The sequence below is a fragment of the Phaenicophaeus curvirostris genome, chromosome 1, assembly GCF_032191515.1.
Source record: "Phaenicophaeus curvirostris isolate KB17595 chromosome 1, BPBGC_Pcur_1.0, whole genome shotgun sequence".
Taxonomy (NCBI): domain Eukaryota; kingdom Metazoa; phylum Chordata; class Aves; order Cuculiformes; family Cuculidae; genus Phaenicophaeus; species Phaenicophaeus curvirostris.
In genome coordinates, this window is record NC_091392.1 from 7420498 (window position 1) to 7437868 (window position 17371).

At 43.7% G+C, this 17371-nt stretch overlaps 1 protein-coding gene across 8 annotated transcripts in view; it reads right to left on the minus strand.

Annotated features, from left to right (window-relative positions):
• FRMD4A (FERM domain containing 4A) overlaps positions 1-17371 on the minus strand; it is a 387789-nt gene that overhangs the window by 191662 nt on the left and 178756 nt on the right. The window contains exon 1 of one of the 8 annotated variants that reach the window (XM_069872939.1): positions 2565-2972. The exons of 6 other annotated variants lie outside the window; for them this stretch is intronic. In XM_069872939.1, coding sequence (XP_069729040.1) covers positions 2565-2723 — 159 coding nt within the window. In that variant the 5' untranslated portion in view covers positions 2724-2972. Of the gene's footprint in view, positions 1-2564; positions 2973-17371 lie in introns of those variants that run through there. One more of the 8 variants, XM_069872865.1, reaches the window with a different exon arrangement.

Sequence of the window (17371 nt, forward strand, 5' to 3'; positions counted from 1 at the left end):
AAGTTTTGTTTCATTTTACAAATTTGTCCAATGTTTCTTTTTAGGACTCTCTTGGTTCTGGTAGCATGCCGAGGTCCTACCACTGATCTGCTTTGCTTTCAAGCTGTGGTAGCAACAGGGATTAATATATTGAAGCAACGAATCTTCACAGTCAGAGCTTATTTTTTCATCTAAATAATAAACAGTGGAAGAACACTGTCTCTGGGAAGTGATTAAACCGTGAGGCTTTCTGTCCAAGCAATATTAGTTATCAGCTCATGCTGGCCCCTAATTATGCTGCTGCTGCTGTCTCTCTGCAGTAATGAGCTATGAGATACCCTTCCCAAGCAAACGTCCACCCAGCAGCAACTGTCCTGATACCCGACCACTTCATGTCCTCTCCAAAGAACTGGAGGCTTGTGGGCATCAACAAATAAGGTGACATGATTTTACTGAGCTTTTGCAGATGTTCATTGAGTCCATCTCAGAAACAAACAGCTATTCAAGTCCACCCTGCCCTGTCAGGCTACATTGATGCTTGTTTGGATGGGAAGGGAGAAACCTTTGCCTGTCCTGTTTCCCTGGTGAGTCCAGCAAAGGGGGATAACAGGATAACATGCCAGAAACATAGAATCATAGAATCATTAAGGTTGGAAAAGACCTCTGAGATCATAAAGTCCATCCTTCAGCTCAACACCATCATACGTACTAGACCATGTCTCAAAGTGCCATGTCTACATGTTTTTTGAACACCTCCAGGGATGGTGACTCCATGACTTCACTGGGCAGCCTGTTCCAGCGCTTGACATGATATAACACCATGGGAGATGGCTGAACATGTGTGCATAATGAAATGGAAAAAGTGCACTTATGCAGATACTCAGTGTGAGCCACAGAGTAAATCTGTTAAAAGACCACTAGTCCCAGGAGTTTTCACAACAGCGGTACCCCCTGGGGCTGGGACAGGTTAGTTGTAATCAGCATCTGAACACATCTGAAAACTAACTCCTCGGGTTTTGGGGATGGTTTTACATGGGTGGAGGGTCAAAAGGGTATTTAGCATTAAGCGCTTTCCCAGGCCAACATGGGGTAATTGGCCTCAAGGCCACGCTCCTGAAACAAACTGCAGAGAGTGGATAGGACAACCCTGCACAAGAGATAGTCTCTGCACAGACTGACCTGCAGGTTCTTAGCACTGGCCAAGACTGAGCACAGCCCAGGGATGGCTGGTTGATTGACTTGAAGCCATCAGTGTGGTACCTCTCATGGGTGTTTCAAAGCCCTGTCCAGGGGCCACCAGGGAAATCAGTGGGACAAGGGGTCTATCCAGGTAACGGGTTTGTGTTATTGACTGCAAGCATCTTTTAGGACAAACAAATACTTAAAATAAACAGGCTGCCTGTGCCTGCTGAACTCCAAAGAAAGCCATATAATCTGCTCCTGAAGTCTGCTGAAACCAGAGCATGATTTGAAGCTGGTTCAATGTTGCTGAAATTACTAAGAGCCTTCCCTTGATCTCCCTCTAAGCAACACACACAATTTCCACAGGCTTTTAATCTGTCTTTTTAACTTGGCTTCACACATGGAGACTTCCAAAGTACAGGAAAAGCAAAATACCAAGCAAATGAGAGTAGCAGAAAATGTCATTTCCAAATGGAAACATCAATCAGTCAATCCAGTGTCTGGCATTAGCCAAACCTATGAAAATAATGATAAATATAGACATGGGTTTGTCCCCATGTCCGAGTAAGCATCTAGCCTCAGCTGTCTAAGGCTTATTATAACATCAGATGAGCTGTCATTTCAACCTAGGCTCACCTTTGGACTGGCATGAGTTGCTGTTCAAAGTGGTATTAGGTTCTAGTACCTTCACTGTGATGTTCAGAATATTTAACCCAGTTTGGTCAGTCTCAGAAACATACATAATTTAATAGAGCTCTTTGTTACACCTCAAACTGCAAGCAGTTAGATTAACTTTACAGACAAGCCAGTCGACCCAGCCCCAAGCCTCTCTATACCACATAAAACACACGCCAAGTAAAACAATAGTTTTAGACAATCAGACCCCTCAAATTTTGCAATACTAAGCAGTCTGAAGGCATTGCAAAAGTTAAGTGGGGATAACTAGTGCTACTGCAGTTTAAAACCCACTGCATTTTCCCATTTTCCACAGTTTACGTGTCTTGAGATGCCTTTTGCTGTGGGTAAGTTCTAAATTACTCTTATGCAGCTGCAGGGACAGTTCAAGGATGCAGCACAGCTAAGACTGTCTGTACTTATGAGTATAAAGCACAGGGAAAGCAGATATGGCAGTGACCCTTAATTTGTGTTCATTTATTCCCCTCTGCTCTGTGGGAAGGAGAGTTTGGACCTATGTTGAGCCATGCGAGACCCCACCACCATCTCAAAATCTGCATTTCTCCTCCCATACCTCCCCTGCCCATGATGTCTCCTCTGCCCCACCGCCTGCCGTAGGACCTAAAGCAGTCAATAGGAACAGGACAGGACCCTGTAGGACTCACCAGGGGTTTTTCCCTCTGCAGAACCGAGGTTTGAGGGTCTGGCCTCGTGTTTTGTAACCCTACCTGATAAACGTCTCTGGAAATGCACCATGGCTTCAGCATGAGCTGCAGGACCCTCAGGTTTCCAAAGCGGCAAGTCCTCAGTGCCCGGGATGTCAGACTCCACACCAGGCTGTCCCAGCTGTAGAGCAGGTCCTCAAAGCCAAAGAGCACAGCAGCCATGCCAGCTCCCTGTGCAAAACACCCCAGACTCCCTGCTTGGAGGCAATCAGCTAATCCCAAGGCGCCTTATGAACTGGAAGGTTAAAAAGTCACCGCAATTTCCATCAAAAGAGGAGAAGGAGAAGAAAGGAAAAAAACCCCAAACCACCAAACCCGACAACTAAAAACAGCAGCCAAAGTAAACTGGTTGGGGATGTGTCTTTCTCCCTTCGCACACGCCCTTCGGGATGTGGTTTCTCCCTCTGTGTATCTTCTCAAAGCGAGTTCTTCTGCACCCAAGGATGAGCAGAGAAGAGGTGGAAATACCTCTCCTGACTCAGGGAGGCAATTGCACATCCCTTGCAAAGGGCTTCTTGGTTACACTGCATCACTTCCCGGCTCCCCAACGCAGAACCAAAAGGCAAACTTAGATCCAAAGTCATCACATTGCAAGTTCAGTCCTGGGACTCCATCCAGAGGGAGGAAAAAAGCCACTCACTCTCCCTCTGCCAACATTCCCAAGACATTCCAGTATTGGACTTAACTCTTTCAAACACTTCCAAAGAACAGCTCAGAAGACAACTCTGCCACACGCAACATTTCATCCTTTTGTTTCGTGTGTCAACTAGCCATTGCACATCATATGCTGGTCTTTTTTTTCCACCCAGCTGCCTGTTCTGGAATTTTTAAATGTTTTGGACACAGAAAGGGACTTAATCTTTATGAGACACACAACATTCTGCAAAGCACCTTATTTACCCAAGGGATGATAACTTGGAAAGCGTCACAGTTTAAACAATGCTCATTTAAAATCAGTCTGATTCAGCTGCTGTAGACATATTTTTAGCCCTCATTGAGCTTGCATTCTTAAGGGTGGGTGTCAGCTGAGCAGGCCCAGGAGAATGCAATAAAGTTCTCTCCATATGAGCTGGATGCAAAGCACATTTTTAGTCTGTGGACGCTAAGATCCACTTCTGACATCCCTTCCTAAAATAGGTGTTGAGAAAAGTTTCCTGTCCATTTCCCCCCAAGAGCAGCTTGTTTGTGTGGAGTCTTCAGTGCTTCCAACATCTATGTTGAGGTGGGCTGAATGATCCAGTGAGGATGAAAATACATTATCAACACAAGGATTTTGTAGTTCAGTTAAATCATCACCAAGTCATGCAGTTAAGTTGCAACAGCCCTTCCAACTAAATCCCCTTCTACTTTCGGGCTAAAATTTAGTAACCATGTGGGGAAACTGAGATGGAATTATTTTTACCAAAGGCACAATACAAAGCAGCACCCTCAGACGCAGCTGCCTGTCAGTGCTATTTTTCCCTCATTTCACCCTCCCTGTAGAGGAATGTGTGCAAAAAGGCAGCAGGACTTGAAGGGAGGAGATGGGAGTCAGCTGGGGAATGCCTACATGAGGCATTTCTGAGGATGTACTTTTTAAAGTGGTAGATAGGACAACTCCACTTTGAGCTGAAATCACTAGGGACCTGCATGCACTGAGCCCCTGAAGCTGCTGGTTTAGCAGAGCTGAGAAGATATCGTTTCCCAAAAGCCTCAATGTCTTCTTTGATTCAACTCCCTGGATGGGGGAGGAGCATCAATATTCATCTCTGGTTGGTTTTCTGCAGGTCTGTCCCACCCTGATCCCATCCATAATTTGATCTTTGAGGACTGGATGGCACAAAACGAGCAGTGCGTCATGATGACAGCACAAGGATGCTCATGAGCTCATTGACAGGGCCAGCAAAACACAGCTGCAAAATTCATGTTCTCAGCTTAATTGCTTCTTCAGGACATAGTTCTTAGAGTGGCATAATATAATACGGTAATAAAGTCATAACATTTCCTTCAAACTTGTTAGAAGATATTAATTCTACAAAGGGTAGTTTTCTTCTTCTTTCTGTCCCTGCATTTTCTTGGTGTCCAGCCTTTACTGGTAATCTCCCTGTGCTCATCATCTCTGTATTTCTTTGCTTGCCTGTAAACTAGGTAACACGCTGCCTCTATTAGCAGTGGTGTAGACAAGGGACAATGAACATCTTCATTATTAAGCCTCATTTGGAAGAAAGGTGGATGGGTTTCTTTATACACAACTTGAAAAGACAATATTTGCTCCAGGCTACAGCTTAGTGTAGAAGATCTCTGCCTGGGAGCACAAGAGAGGAAAGAAATAAATGTGTTTGATAAAGCAAAAGAGAAGTGGGGAAAGAAGCCATAGCAAGTGATTGCTCTGGGATGTGACCTAACCCCTTTGGCATTCTGCAAAGGGGGAGAGGAGGGGAAACGGAGGATATGCTTAAGTTTTAAAATTAGCTACTCCACACGTGCATCTTGTCTTTCTGTACGCTCAAAAGGAGACTTTTAGTCCCTCAACCCAACTTACTAATTACTCAACAGATGAGGGCAGCTCTGGGACCCTTTTCACTTGGCTGATGACATAATCAGACTTTCTGAAAACAGTTCCCCTACGTATTTATTTAACTGATAGACTGAAGCAGTCTCCTTAGGAGTCACTTGAGTCTATAGGAGACCCAGTGAGCATTTCAGCATGTAGATTTACCTTTATGATTAGAACACATTGTTTGGTTTCCTGCAGAGGTTTTTCCTGCTGATTAGACACACATTATTTTTAAGGGGGTAAAAGCTGGCTGAATACAGATAACCCGTCCCGCCCTGCAGCTTCCAAGGGAATTGCGACCATGGATGTTTCTCAGACAAAGACAGACAATCCCCTCCAGAGCCAAGGTATACACCATCAAAGGTACTTTTTTTTCCAGGGAGACACCACAGGAGGTGCTCTCACTTATTCAAAAGGGCCAGAAGATGTCATTGCTACAGGGAATGCCAGGGAAAAAATTACCGAGAATCAGAACTCAGCTCTTGTGCTGGGGTAGATGTTGAGTAGTTTCTGTAAAATCATGTTACATTTCTATGAAATGTGCTGAGCTTCACCTTCACCAAGGTCAATTAGGGAAAAAGAAAGCCCTTTGCACTCTACATAGATCTACAGACATTTGCAGGTCTTTTTCAGCACAGCCTCTCTAATTATGCACTGATTATTTCCCGCTGTCTCTGAGAAAATGTCAGGCAAAACATTTACCATGAAACCTCCCACGTTTTACTGACAGTCCAAAGGCTGTTACTGGGGTATAAAAATAGCTCCTTATATCCCATAAAAAAAAAACAAAATAAAAAACTCAAAATCCTTTGGGCTGCTGTGTTGTTTCATGGGGCTGTCACCAAGGCCTGAAGGCTGGGGTTGGACTTCTCAGGCCCAGCAGGCAACTCCCCTTCATCGCAGACCCTGCAAATCGCTACCGTGCACTGGTGTAGGTAGATGCTGCCTGCACAGGGAGCTCGAGAGATGGGTTCTTGTTTTGCCTTCAGGCAGATTGTATATTATGGCTGCAGGAGGAGGAGTTCAGCATCTCTTTCTAGCACGCTCTCAAGTAAATATCTACCCACAACTTTCAAATGGGTGTGAACGTATTGGGCACATTGAAAGACAGACGTGTCGGGTGGAGGGTGGTTTCCTTTGAGCTTGCTGTAGACATGCCAGAAACACCCTCCTTCTGCTCAACACATGGCCCCAACGGTCCCTCCAGTTCCAGCCCAAGTGGGTTTTTCCGGCCTTATTTCAAATCCATTACCCTTTTTGATCTTTATTTCTCTGTGATATTAAGAAGATTAATGTTGTTAGATCTTTGTGTCTAAAGCTCCTTTTCATGTCGCAGTTTCACACTTTTTTACATTGGAGATATTTTTTTGAGCTGTTTAATGAGTCATATTTTCCTTCTTGTGCCTTAATGGCACATCATTTTCTTGGCTAACGTGACTGGAACAGTTAGAGATGACCCACTGCCAAGAGAGCAAACACACAGGGAAGGAGTTCTCCCCGCACCGTCCCCCTTCATTCATATCTGCTCACACAGCACCAGGGCCCTTGGTGGAGACTTGCAGAAGTGATCTCCCTCCTGTAATTGGACTGGACCACAAACTCTGCAAAGATTTCCAAATAGACATTGGGCACCAAATCCACTTGAGAACCTGAGCCTCTGAGTGCCTTATCCCTGTCCTAACCAAGATGTTCTCATTCCTTGTGCTGACCCGTTTGGGCTTCTCTGCCTTTCCCCTGACAAATGGCCTTGCTGCCACTCAAACAGGGACTATGGAGGGTTCTTATGTGTCCAGCTGGAGCTTCCCGGAGTGCAAGGATCAGATACAATTGGCTTTATTTCTTGTACCTACGCCAGCTTTTGTATTTTGTTTGTATAAAGAAAGGTCTGAGGGAAGGGTTTTAATAGGAGGTAGAAATGGTATTTGAGTTGAAGAAGCAGATCCTCAGACTTTGAGGGCTACATTATATGTCCTGGGAAAAGGAAACTCACCTGAATTCAAAAAGAGAACGAAAATAAAGCTTGGATATCCATACTGGGTCTGCTAAGAGCTTTGATTTTTATTTGATTACTGACCCTGCGATCATTTTCTATTGCTATAAGTTCACGACCTGACTCTGGGTGGACTAGACCTGGGCAATGATCATGCCTGAGCCTTTGCAGACTTGCAGAGGAGACACCAACTCCTCTAGCTCACCTCTCCAGACTGTAGGTCAAGAAGCCATACTTGGACTTATCTCCCCCAAAGATCTACTGTCCCATGCAAACGAGACAGCCATGCCTGCACCACTTCAGTTACCTTCTAACTCTCCCCATCACATAATACAAAAACCACAGATACAAATAGCCTCCACCTCTCGCCCACAAGTCTGCCACTACTGACAGCCCTACAGTCGCCTGCGGAGAAAATGCAAGAAGCAGAAGACATAGAATCAGAATGGTTTGGGTTGGAAAGGACCTTCAAGCCCATCCAGTTCCAATCCCTGACATGTGCAGGGACACCTTCCACTGGATCAGGTCACTTAAAGCCTCATCCAAACCTGTCTGATGGTTAAATTTTAGGATGAACATCACAAGTCAGAAATCCTGGCTGATTTCCTCAAGATGTTCTCATGTGTCCATATGGCCTAAAATGTTCCATAATGAAATGAACTGCTGCTTCACAGTAATAACTGAAAGAAAATTTACTATTCCAGTCATCAACCTTGATCATAACATTTCTAAAGCTCTTTGAAAATGCAAAGTGCTCTGGTGGTGTTAAGTATTATCATCATGTGAACAGCAGTTCTTTCTGTGTAAGGCTGTACGTGACCTCACTTTAAGAGGTTTTTTTATTGACTGACACAGGAGAGTATGTCATATACTCAAATCATACACATTTCATTTCCTAAAGTAAGCTGTGTTAGCGATTTAACAAGGTTTAAAAGTAGGTGAATCCTATAAAGCTGGGCTCGTACTCGTCCCTAATATTCCACCAGCTAAAGTGATTTCACTTCTACTACGCAGAAACATGAAAGAGATTGTGCGGAGATTTGTTATTCAATCCTCTTTCTCTGCGAACACTGCAGTGAATGAATCTGCAGGAGGGGATGTAGGTCAGGACAACTTATTAAGTAAATAGTGCAAAGCAGCCGCAGAAAGTGAATGGCGAGATCTTAAATACGATTATTCACTTTGGAAACCCAAGCTTATGATTAACTCTGATCCCACTGGGGAATGTAACGTTCTGTGACCAGGGTGTCCAATCAAAGCAGCACACATTTGCATGTGCCCATCACTGCAAGGTTTACCATCATGCTGCTCTCTGGTATTGCATGCAGAAATGCTCGGGACAATTATTTTTGGCCAGAAAAAACCAGAAAACAATTACAGTCTCCTTAAGAGTCATGTATGTACGTGGGACAACATGAAGCTCATCCAGCACCTGAGCTGTTTTGCTTCCCTGTTATTTGCCTGTATCTAAAATAGCTTCCAGCAAAGTTCAGGAGTGAAGCAGTACAAAGCAGGGGGAAACCTGTATTTCTGCTCATCAGGAGCACACTGAGTTTCAGACTGGGGATCGAATACGTCTAACTGTTCACAGGAGGAGTCACACACTTGTTCAGTTACGCTTTTCTTGTTTCAAGGTTTTGCTTATCCGTTGGTAAGTAAAGCAAGTATTTGTCTTCAGGAGAGTTTCCTCTCTACCCCTGAGTTCACATCACTTTGAATTATATGTTTAAGTTGTGCTTCCCACCCTATATCAGAAGACAACAGCCAAACTGTCAAGATGGCTTTGGCTCTGGGCTGTGGTTTGGAGGACACATTGCTTCACATTGCAGGTATCTCTTAACTGGTGCTGTTTGCTTAGGAGAGAGGACAAATCTGGTGGCTCATAAAAAGTAGTCTACAGTTTTGCCCTGTGGCAACGTGGATAATTTAATGAAGGGCAGCCTTGCTGTCTATGCAGAACAAGCCTATATACAGCACAAATGACCCATTTCAGCAGAACATTTTCTTACAACTTATCCTGCAGATATATTTAAGTAGCCTGACTGATTCAGACACAGTGGTAACACTCCCTGCATTCAATGATTAATACAAAGTCCTTTCTGTTCACAGACAAAAGCTGAGCGTTTCATTAAAAAGGAGGAGGGCAAAGAGAACATATTTTAGAAAATCAATGGTCCAGATTTCTCATGTTTGATCTTGCTTATGGGTTGGAAAGCCTGCTCCTGCTGAAGTTAAAGTGCATATGTTTAATTTATTCTGAAGATCTTTGTAAATGATCATTACAAATAAATTCAGATCTTGCTGGTTAAGATGCAACTGTCACTGGACAGAGACAAAAGATGTAGTATAAGATGTAGTATAAGCAGTTCAAATAGAACCTTAAGAGTGGAAATAAGGAGGGATCTGGTCCTACTCCAGAAAAGTCATCAGTTTCCTGAGTAAAATTAGACAAGTCACATAAATTTATGGGTCTCCATTTCCTCAGTAGATTAATTCACTGACATTTATCAGGTCCTATGAAATCTCAGGGGAATTGTTTTACATTAAGAAGTAAATATGTGTTCAGCCTGCTAGAAAGTCAACTGGTCATATCCCACAAGAGTTATGCAGCAAACCCCAGAAATACTTAAGATATCTTGGATCGATAATGTGCCCTCTGTTGAGAGCTTCTACACTGAATATCAAGATGAGCATAACTATAAGTGAATAAATGGTCCCTGAGGTGAAGACTGGTTACGCATGTGTATGTTGCCTGTGGGAGCGGTACAGCCAGTGTACATCCAGGCCATGCTAAGTGGGGATGCCATGGAGGAGGGTGATGGCTCTGTTGACTCTGGGGTAGAGAGGTCCCATACTGAGCTGTTAGCACCATAAAACTCAGTGCATGCACATGTTTGCGCACTCATTCAGGGCATATGCACTGGGGCAAACTCATGTGAGGTAGGCAGGTTGTTTCTATTGCCACAGCACAATTAATCTGCAGATGGAAAACTCAGGAGTCAACAGAGGGGGATTACTGTACTGCAACACATCTTCATGCTGAGAATATCTCCCCAGCTGGGACCAGTTAGACCTTCTCAATAGAGCATAAGAGTTGACCTCTACCCCATTTGCTCCCGAAACACAGACCCCTGTGGCTTGTGCTAATGGAAAATCTCGATTTGTGTTGTAGGACAGCGCTGGATCCATGCCATTTACAGTGATAATGCATGCACAGTTGACAGAAGATGATAACTTGCACTTCTGTTGCTGCTCAGCTTAAAACCCTGTACAAACATCAGCTTCTATTGCCTCACAGTGCTTTGGGAGATTTGTATTTTTGAGCTGCTACCAGGGCTGTGGATAAATTGGGATGAGAGGAGTGAAGTGCCTGTGTGGAACAGCTAGTCACAGTGGCTGGCAGTCCTGGCTTTCCTTTTCTCTGGCTGTTTTCTATAGCTACTATAACACCTGCATACCAGCCAACACATCTAGACAGGGCGCTGAGTTTCAGGAGGTTTAAACAGTAGCCCAGACTCTATCTGCTGAGGTGGAGTGCAGTTAATCAAACTCTTCCACACTCTGTCTTCTAACTTGATGATTTGCATTGTGGAATGCAAACTCACCATCTAGCCTGTTTGCTCATACCTCCTGAAAAGAGGAGAAAATAGATTGAAAGCTGCTGGATCGAAGCAGCAAGTCAGTCATTTCATTGTCTCTGTGGACAGAAGACTGAAGCTGTTCAGAAGTTAAAACAAAGAGGATTTACGCTCTCAGTTTAGAAATTTATGACTCATTCCCATTTTGGCTGTTAGAAGTGGCTGCCATTTCCCCTGCCCCCAAAACATCCATGCCATAAAAAATAAAACTCATAAGCTCTTTACTGTCCTTATCTTGATGCACAAAGAATTCAAATGTTCACTGTCGCTATCTGGAGTTCGACTTCCTGTTATTAAGAAGGACATCCTAGTATTTAACAACACAAGATTTTTACTTTTTTCCCCTTCTTCAAGCCAGGCAGAATGTCTAATGATTCTGGGATTTGTTTCCTGCTTGTAATTAAGTAGGTCACAGCTGCAAAGCAAGAGAACAAGAAAATATTCAGATCACACAAAGCCAAGAATGATTAAATCATTTGCAGCTGAAGGATATAGCAGATTTTCTTTTTTTTTTTTTAAAGAAGACTCAAGTCTAAGGAAAACAAATATTGGAACTTTTAAGAGAATGATGAACTTGGAAATTCTGCCCAAGCGCCACAGTAGCTTGGGAAAAAAGATAGATCAAACCCGTAGCTAATGTTGTTCACAAGTTGAATAGCTTTATGTGGTTTTAAATAAACTTACTATTTCATTGCTTAGGGCCATACATTCTATCCATTAAATTCTCTTTGAACCACATGCAAGATTGCCCTCCTTTCTTCTGGGCAGTTCCTGCTAGGACGGATGCAATGGAGCTCTCCATGTCAGCCTGAAATGCCGTGCTATGCCCTCTCCTGTAGGTCCCACACAACACACACCCTGTGCGACTCCAGATGCAATCCAGTCAGCACGATCTCTACCCAGGGAGCTTGAAGCTCCCACAGGGTTGGACATCTTTTGATCTGCACTTATGACTCTTAGTGTTATGTTGCCCTCTCACTCCACCTCTCTTTAGGACAGCGAGCTCTTGCTGGTCCCTGCATGACTGCCTTCACTCCAAGAGAAGTATTGGCAGTGTGTGGCCTAATGCCCTTTATTAACCATGCACACATGGCTGAAGAATTACCTCTGAAGAGTCCTGACAGTAGGGGTAGGAATTGGGAACAGGCATCAACTGATAAAGCCATGCCGCAACCTTGAAAAGCCAGGAAAAATTCCCTTCAGAGAGCCGAGGTGTCAGTTTGAGTGACCTAATTTGGGTTATTGCATGGTTCAGGAGGAGCATAAATGACTACACATTTCCATCACGGTGCTTTTGCATGCCTATGCTTCGATATAAATAGGGCTCTTACTCTGTGCAGTGAGAAAAATGCTCTTTGGGAAGATTTATATCTGAAGCCCACCAAAATCAACACTGTACAGGGCAGCGGTCCAGTCAGACAAGAGTCACTGCCTTGCCAGGGAACATTCTCTGTGAATGCTTGATTACAAAATAGGGTGTTTGGCTTTGTCATAAGAGCGATTAAGATATGGTCAGAATAACAAGAATGAAAGCATAGTGATGCTTCTATAAAAACGTGATCAGGAGAGACATAAATCTTGGCAACTGCAAATTGTTGATTACCTCATGTTTACTCAAGATCTGATTGGGAAAGAGTCATGGGAAAAGAAAGCCCACATAGATGGTATTCTGGGAACTGTCCCCGTTTGACCAGACCGAGTGGGTTCATTCCAGGATAAGAGAACGTGGACCGTTTCATGCTGGTATTTCTTGGCTTTGCAAGCTAGGAATGGAGAGAGAGATATGGTCAGTGCCTCCTCAATGGGCATTCGTTACAAAACACAATCAACAGAGGGTTTCTCACAGGCTGGTGCCTGGTGAATTTGAGGAGAATCCTGCAGTCTCTCCTCGTGAAGCACTGACCTCATGAGAGAGGGGCTGCATGAAAAAGCATACTGTTAGATATCCTGGGCTGCAGAAGATGCTTGATCTGTCTTCAGGTGATCCAAGATATCTGGATTTGTGGGTTTCCATCTGGGATTTCTCTAAAAGCTGTTGACTTTCAGAAATGTTTTGTTCCCTTCTCTCCAAAATGAGGTTCCTTCACCTTGAGCCCCTCATATAGAGGACTCCTGAGGAAGGGAAGGTAGTGACTTGAGAGAAAACACCAGTGCTGGACTCTATAACAGATGTTCCTTTGCAGGAAAGCATACATTTGCCTACATCCTTGTCCTGAATCTTTCAGCAATTTCTCTTCCAGTCTAGGGTGGAGAACAGCATCCGTCGATCAGTATAAAAGAAAGCTCAGGAATGAAAAGTTTTCAAAATGCTGTTGCAATTCAGAGTCTGGCTAGCACTGCAGACTCTGCTGTGACTGATTGTAAGGAAAAGGGGCTAGATCATATGCTGGCATCAGTCTGCTTTATCTTTCCCCTGACACCAGCCTCCAGAAGCTGGAGGTTGGCCCCAAGGCCACTTTAACCGCTCTCTGGTGACTGATTGGATGCATTGGAATGCACTAACATAACTGTGCTTTTAAAAATCAACATCCTCTGGTTTTATGACTCTTCTTGGCCAGATTCCCACTTGCTGTAACTGAAGAAAATCCTTTCTCATATGCAGGAAACTGCCACTATTGGTGCGTTTGAAAGTTTACAGGAGGATACACGATGGCTGCATTACAGCAAAGTCCAGGATGGAAAAAAGAAGCTTTCCAACATTTCAGAGTGGAAATTATGAAAATTAGAAAGCCTCCTCCCATTCCCTAGTGGGGTTTGCAAGCACGGGTTAGGGGAAGAGATTCAGGAGACGGAGAAAGGGGATGCAGATGTGTACTTGAGGCTAATGGGAGCCCTGAAGTTTGATCCTGCTTGAAACACACCTAGATTATCATGGTGTTGGCAGTTCACCTTGGCTTTTACCTTAAAAGCATCCTGGGTGCCAAGTGGAAATGACAGCACTGGCTGTGTGTTGTAGAGGTTTGGAGAGGATCAGTGTCTGAGGAACCTTCGTAATATGTAAAGCCTGACATATTATAAGGAATCATCTTAAATTGTGACCTAGGATTGCCAAGCTTCCCTCTTGCAATAGCCGATCCATCATATTAGCCTTGAGGGAATTTCCTGGATGGTATTTTCAAAAACTGGGAACTCCAGGCTCTGCCCTCAGGCAAAAATAACAGCTTTGAGCTCAGCTCTGAGGAAAGGAGAGCCTGTGAAACAATTGCAACTCGCTTTTCTTGGTAATCTGTAAAAATCTGGACCTTTAATGAGGACAAACTACCTGTGGGGTTTCAACCTTGCTCCTCCTCCTCCCAGGTGTCTAGTGATGGATTATGATTGACTAAGGGAAGACTGAAAGACATAAAGTCACTCGTTGCCATCATCATTCAACTTCCTCAATGCTCCAACGTATCAGAGATATTGTGGTTAGAAACATACTGTAGCTGCTGAATGCACGGCGAAAGGATTTATAAAAGCAGGATGTTGGAGAGCTTTTTTGGAGTGCTGTGTGGGAAGAAAAGGACATTGGCATTCTTCTCTCTAAAAGGTGTTCACTTCTCATGGGTCACACTGATCGGCGAAGCTCACTGATCCTGTGCCCTTCCTCTCAGCAACTCAGTGCTGTTACCCAGCCAGAAGTCAGCATCTCCTTCAGATGCAGTCAATACAGATATTTATGCATAGAAACTGATGAGAAATACATATTGCTTTGAATGTCAGATTCCATCTATCCTGCAATGAAAAAGAGGCATTTGGAGAGGGTGCAAATACAGGATCCAGTCCCTTTCCTTTCTCCCCAGCTACTCTGTACTCAGGTGAGGCATCTGGCATTTTACGAAGCTATTGGTCACAAAGCTACGGCGAGCATTTCAATTATCTAATTCCGGTGCCCTCACTTCCAGCCTGCAAACACATAAATGTGGAAGACTAACCAAGAAGCTGGCCATAAGGCTGTCCTTCAGAGCAGATTCAAACATTCCCTTGGGGTCTCTGAACACACTTCTCCAAAAGAAACAGCACCATGAATTCCCCAAAATGGACTCAAACACAGAGTTTCTTAGAATAGAACTACTGCTTCTGCAAATGCTGTCTGAAAGTCACAGAGTGGGCTGGAGTCCAGGACCAAACTGCTTGGCATCTGCCCTACGTCTGATGGAGTCATCCATATGTTGGATATATATTTCAGCTTTGCTGATGATCTAGCGATCCACGGCAATAACGAAGCAGAGCCCTCTGACTGGCTTTGACTCCAAAGCCAACATTGCATTATGTTATACTGCTGTTTTCCAGCCTGACCTAGAGGAGCAGCATTCCACTGCCAGGGCTAAGAGGGCAAAGAGGGCAGGGCCACCAGAAGAATAGCACCATTGACCCCTTTCAGTAAAGCCAATGGTAGCCACCTAGCTTGCTGCAAAATCAATAAACTGTATTGCAAGAGGCACGCTTTTTGTTAGGATGCGGGATCGCATTGTACTTACAAATCTTGACTAAAGGTACAACTACACAGAGCCAACTCTTGATCATCTGTTCTTCCACACAGGAAAAGCTATGAGGAACAGACAGTAGCTCTAATGTGAATGAGCTGGGGTGCTTTCCTGGCTGCGAAATAGATTTATATCCTCTCTAAAGTGAGGTGCAGCCCATCTGTTTTGCTTCTCTAGAATTCCCCTCCAAGAACAGACAACTTCTTCCAGAAGTCCCACAAATATCAGAGGTGGTAGCGCAGGGCTTCCCAGGACAAGACCCAGGCTGGTAAATGAAAGATTCACAGGGCCACGTGCAGAGCTAGTGAACAACACATAGACATGGAGTCAGACCTCTGTGGCAGGGATGTCCACAGCTGGATCTGGCTAGCCTGGATATCCCACCTGGATCTGGTCCCCAGGAGTGAGCATGCAGAACACACGGCAGCCTGTGTTTATCTCCTCTAACTGGAAAGGCTTTTTCCTCTACAGTTAACGGAAGATGGATGTCAGCACAGAGGGCAATTAATCCCATCCTAAATTGTCTTTGAAGAGAGGAGCATGAGTTGTCTCCAGAAGACACACATTGCTCCCTCTTCTTTGACTGCTAAAGAGGCCTAAAAAGTTAGTAAAAATTACTATAGCTGCATGACAAACTAAGTGCAGGCTGGCTGAAGGTACAAGTGTCAGGCATCTAACATGGGAAATACACACTAGCAAGAACATAAGCCCCTACCTGTAATCTTTCTTAGATGAGTTTCTCCAAAACACCTCTCATCCCATCACTTATCTGTTGGGAGCTGACAGGGTGGAAACTCCCTGTGGCAGAACTTTTTGAGTTAAGGCCAATTTGCAGTGATTTCTTTTCTGAACTAAAGTGATAAAACAGTAAAATGATGCTTGTTCTGCATGAAGATCTCCAAAAGATGGATACTCAGTGCATCAACATTAATTGCAGGTTATTGGTCCTTAGCCATTGTTTCACACGGAGTTTACTTAATCTATGATCGTGCAAAACCCAGAGAGAAAACAGATATCCATGGTTCCACCCCATCGAGACTTGGTAGCTTATATAGAGGGAATGCTGGAAACTAAAATGAATTTCAACCTCAGTTAGGAACCTTGCTCACTTATTTTGAAGCATGCACAACCATAATTGCATCTTCTAAATATATTCCAGAAGTACAGCTGGAATGTAGAGTGTGTTCTGGTGACTAAATGGCATCATTTCAGCCCATTATCTTTTCAAAAGCTTTTCATGTGGTATCCTTGGGAAGTGGAGACTAATTGAGGTCCTTGCTTACGCAATTTGGAGAGTTTGATACTTTGGTCCCAATAAGAAAAATTAAAGCGTGAGAATCACTCATATCCATCTGCTGGCAGAATTAAAAGTCAGTATTTCTCTGAAGCCATTAGAAACGATGGAGACAATGAGGATAATACATGCTGCACTGGGAAATAAAATACGCTTAGACAGAAAGTTTGACCAGAAGTCTGAAGCGTGTTTGAAATCCAAATCTAACTTCCCAATTTTCTTGAATCAGCAAAATAAAAACTGTGCCGCTACCCATAGAACAGATTTCCTTTGGGTCAGAACAGCCTCTTTTATGATTTCTATCAGGCTGGTTAGGAGGCCCTGGTGCTTATGAGCTTCACTAAGGTCACTGCTGATGTTTAGCCAGCCTTCTGTTGGTGCCTAGTCTGGACCAAATATGTCTCAAAAGTGAAAATGGAAAAGTTCTTTGAAGGCTAAGTTTGTTGCTTGTCCTCTGTTTTGTTTTTTTTTTTTACATTTTTTTTAATTACTGAGGGTTCTTTTGTATGTTTTGTGCTTGGTTATTTTTTTCATTCACTTATAGTATGCTGACTGATTTAAAGATTGATCAAGAAATTAAGAACTGGGAAAAGGCAAGTATCACACTTTGCACTTAATGTCTGAAAATGCTGTTATTTCAGGAATTTGTTGAAGTAACATTTAAGCAATCCCTTGTATGGATCATGAATTGACAGAGTTTAAAGACTTTCCATGCCAGGAACCCTTTCCATGTCTAAACCCTTTCAGGGACACGTCCTGGCTAGAAGATGAGTTAGGATTTGGTCTTCATGGTGGGAAAGCTTGGGAGATACTTCAAACACACAAGCTACTGCTTTGCATTATCTGTTGCTTACTGGTCTAGTTGAAACAAGTCTCAGTATGGAAA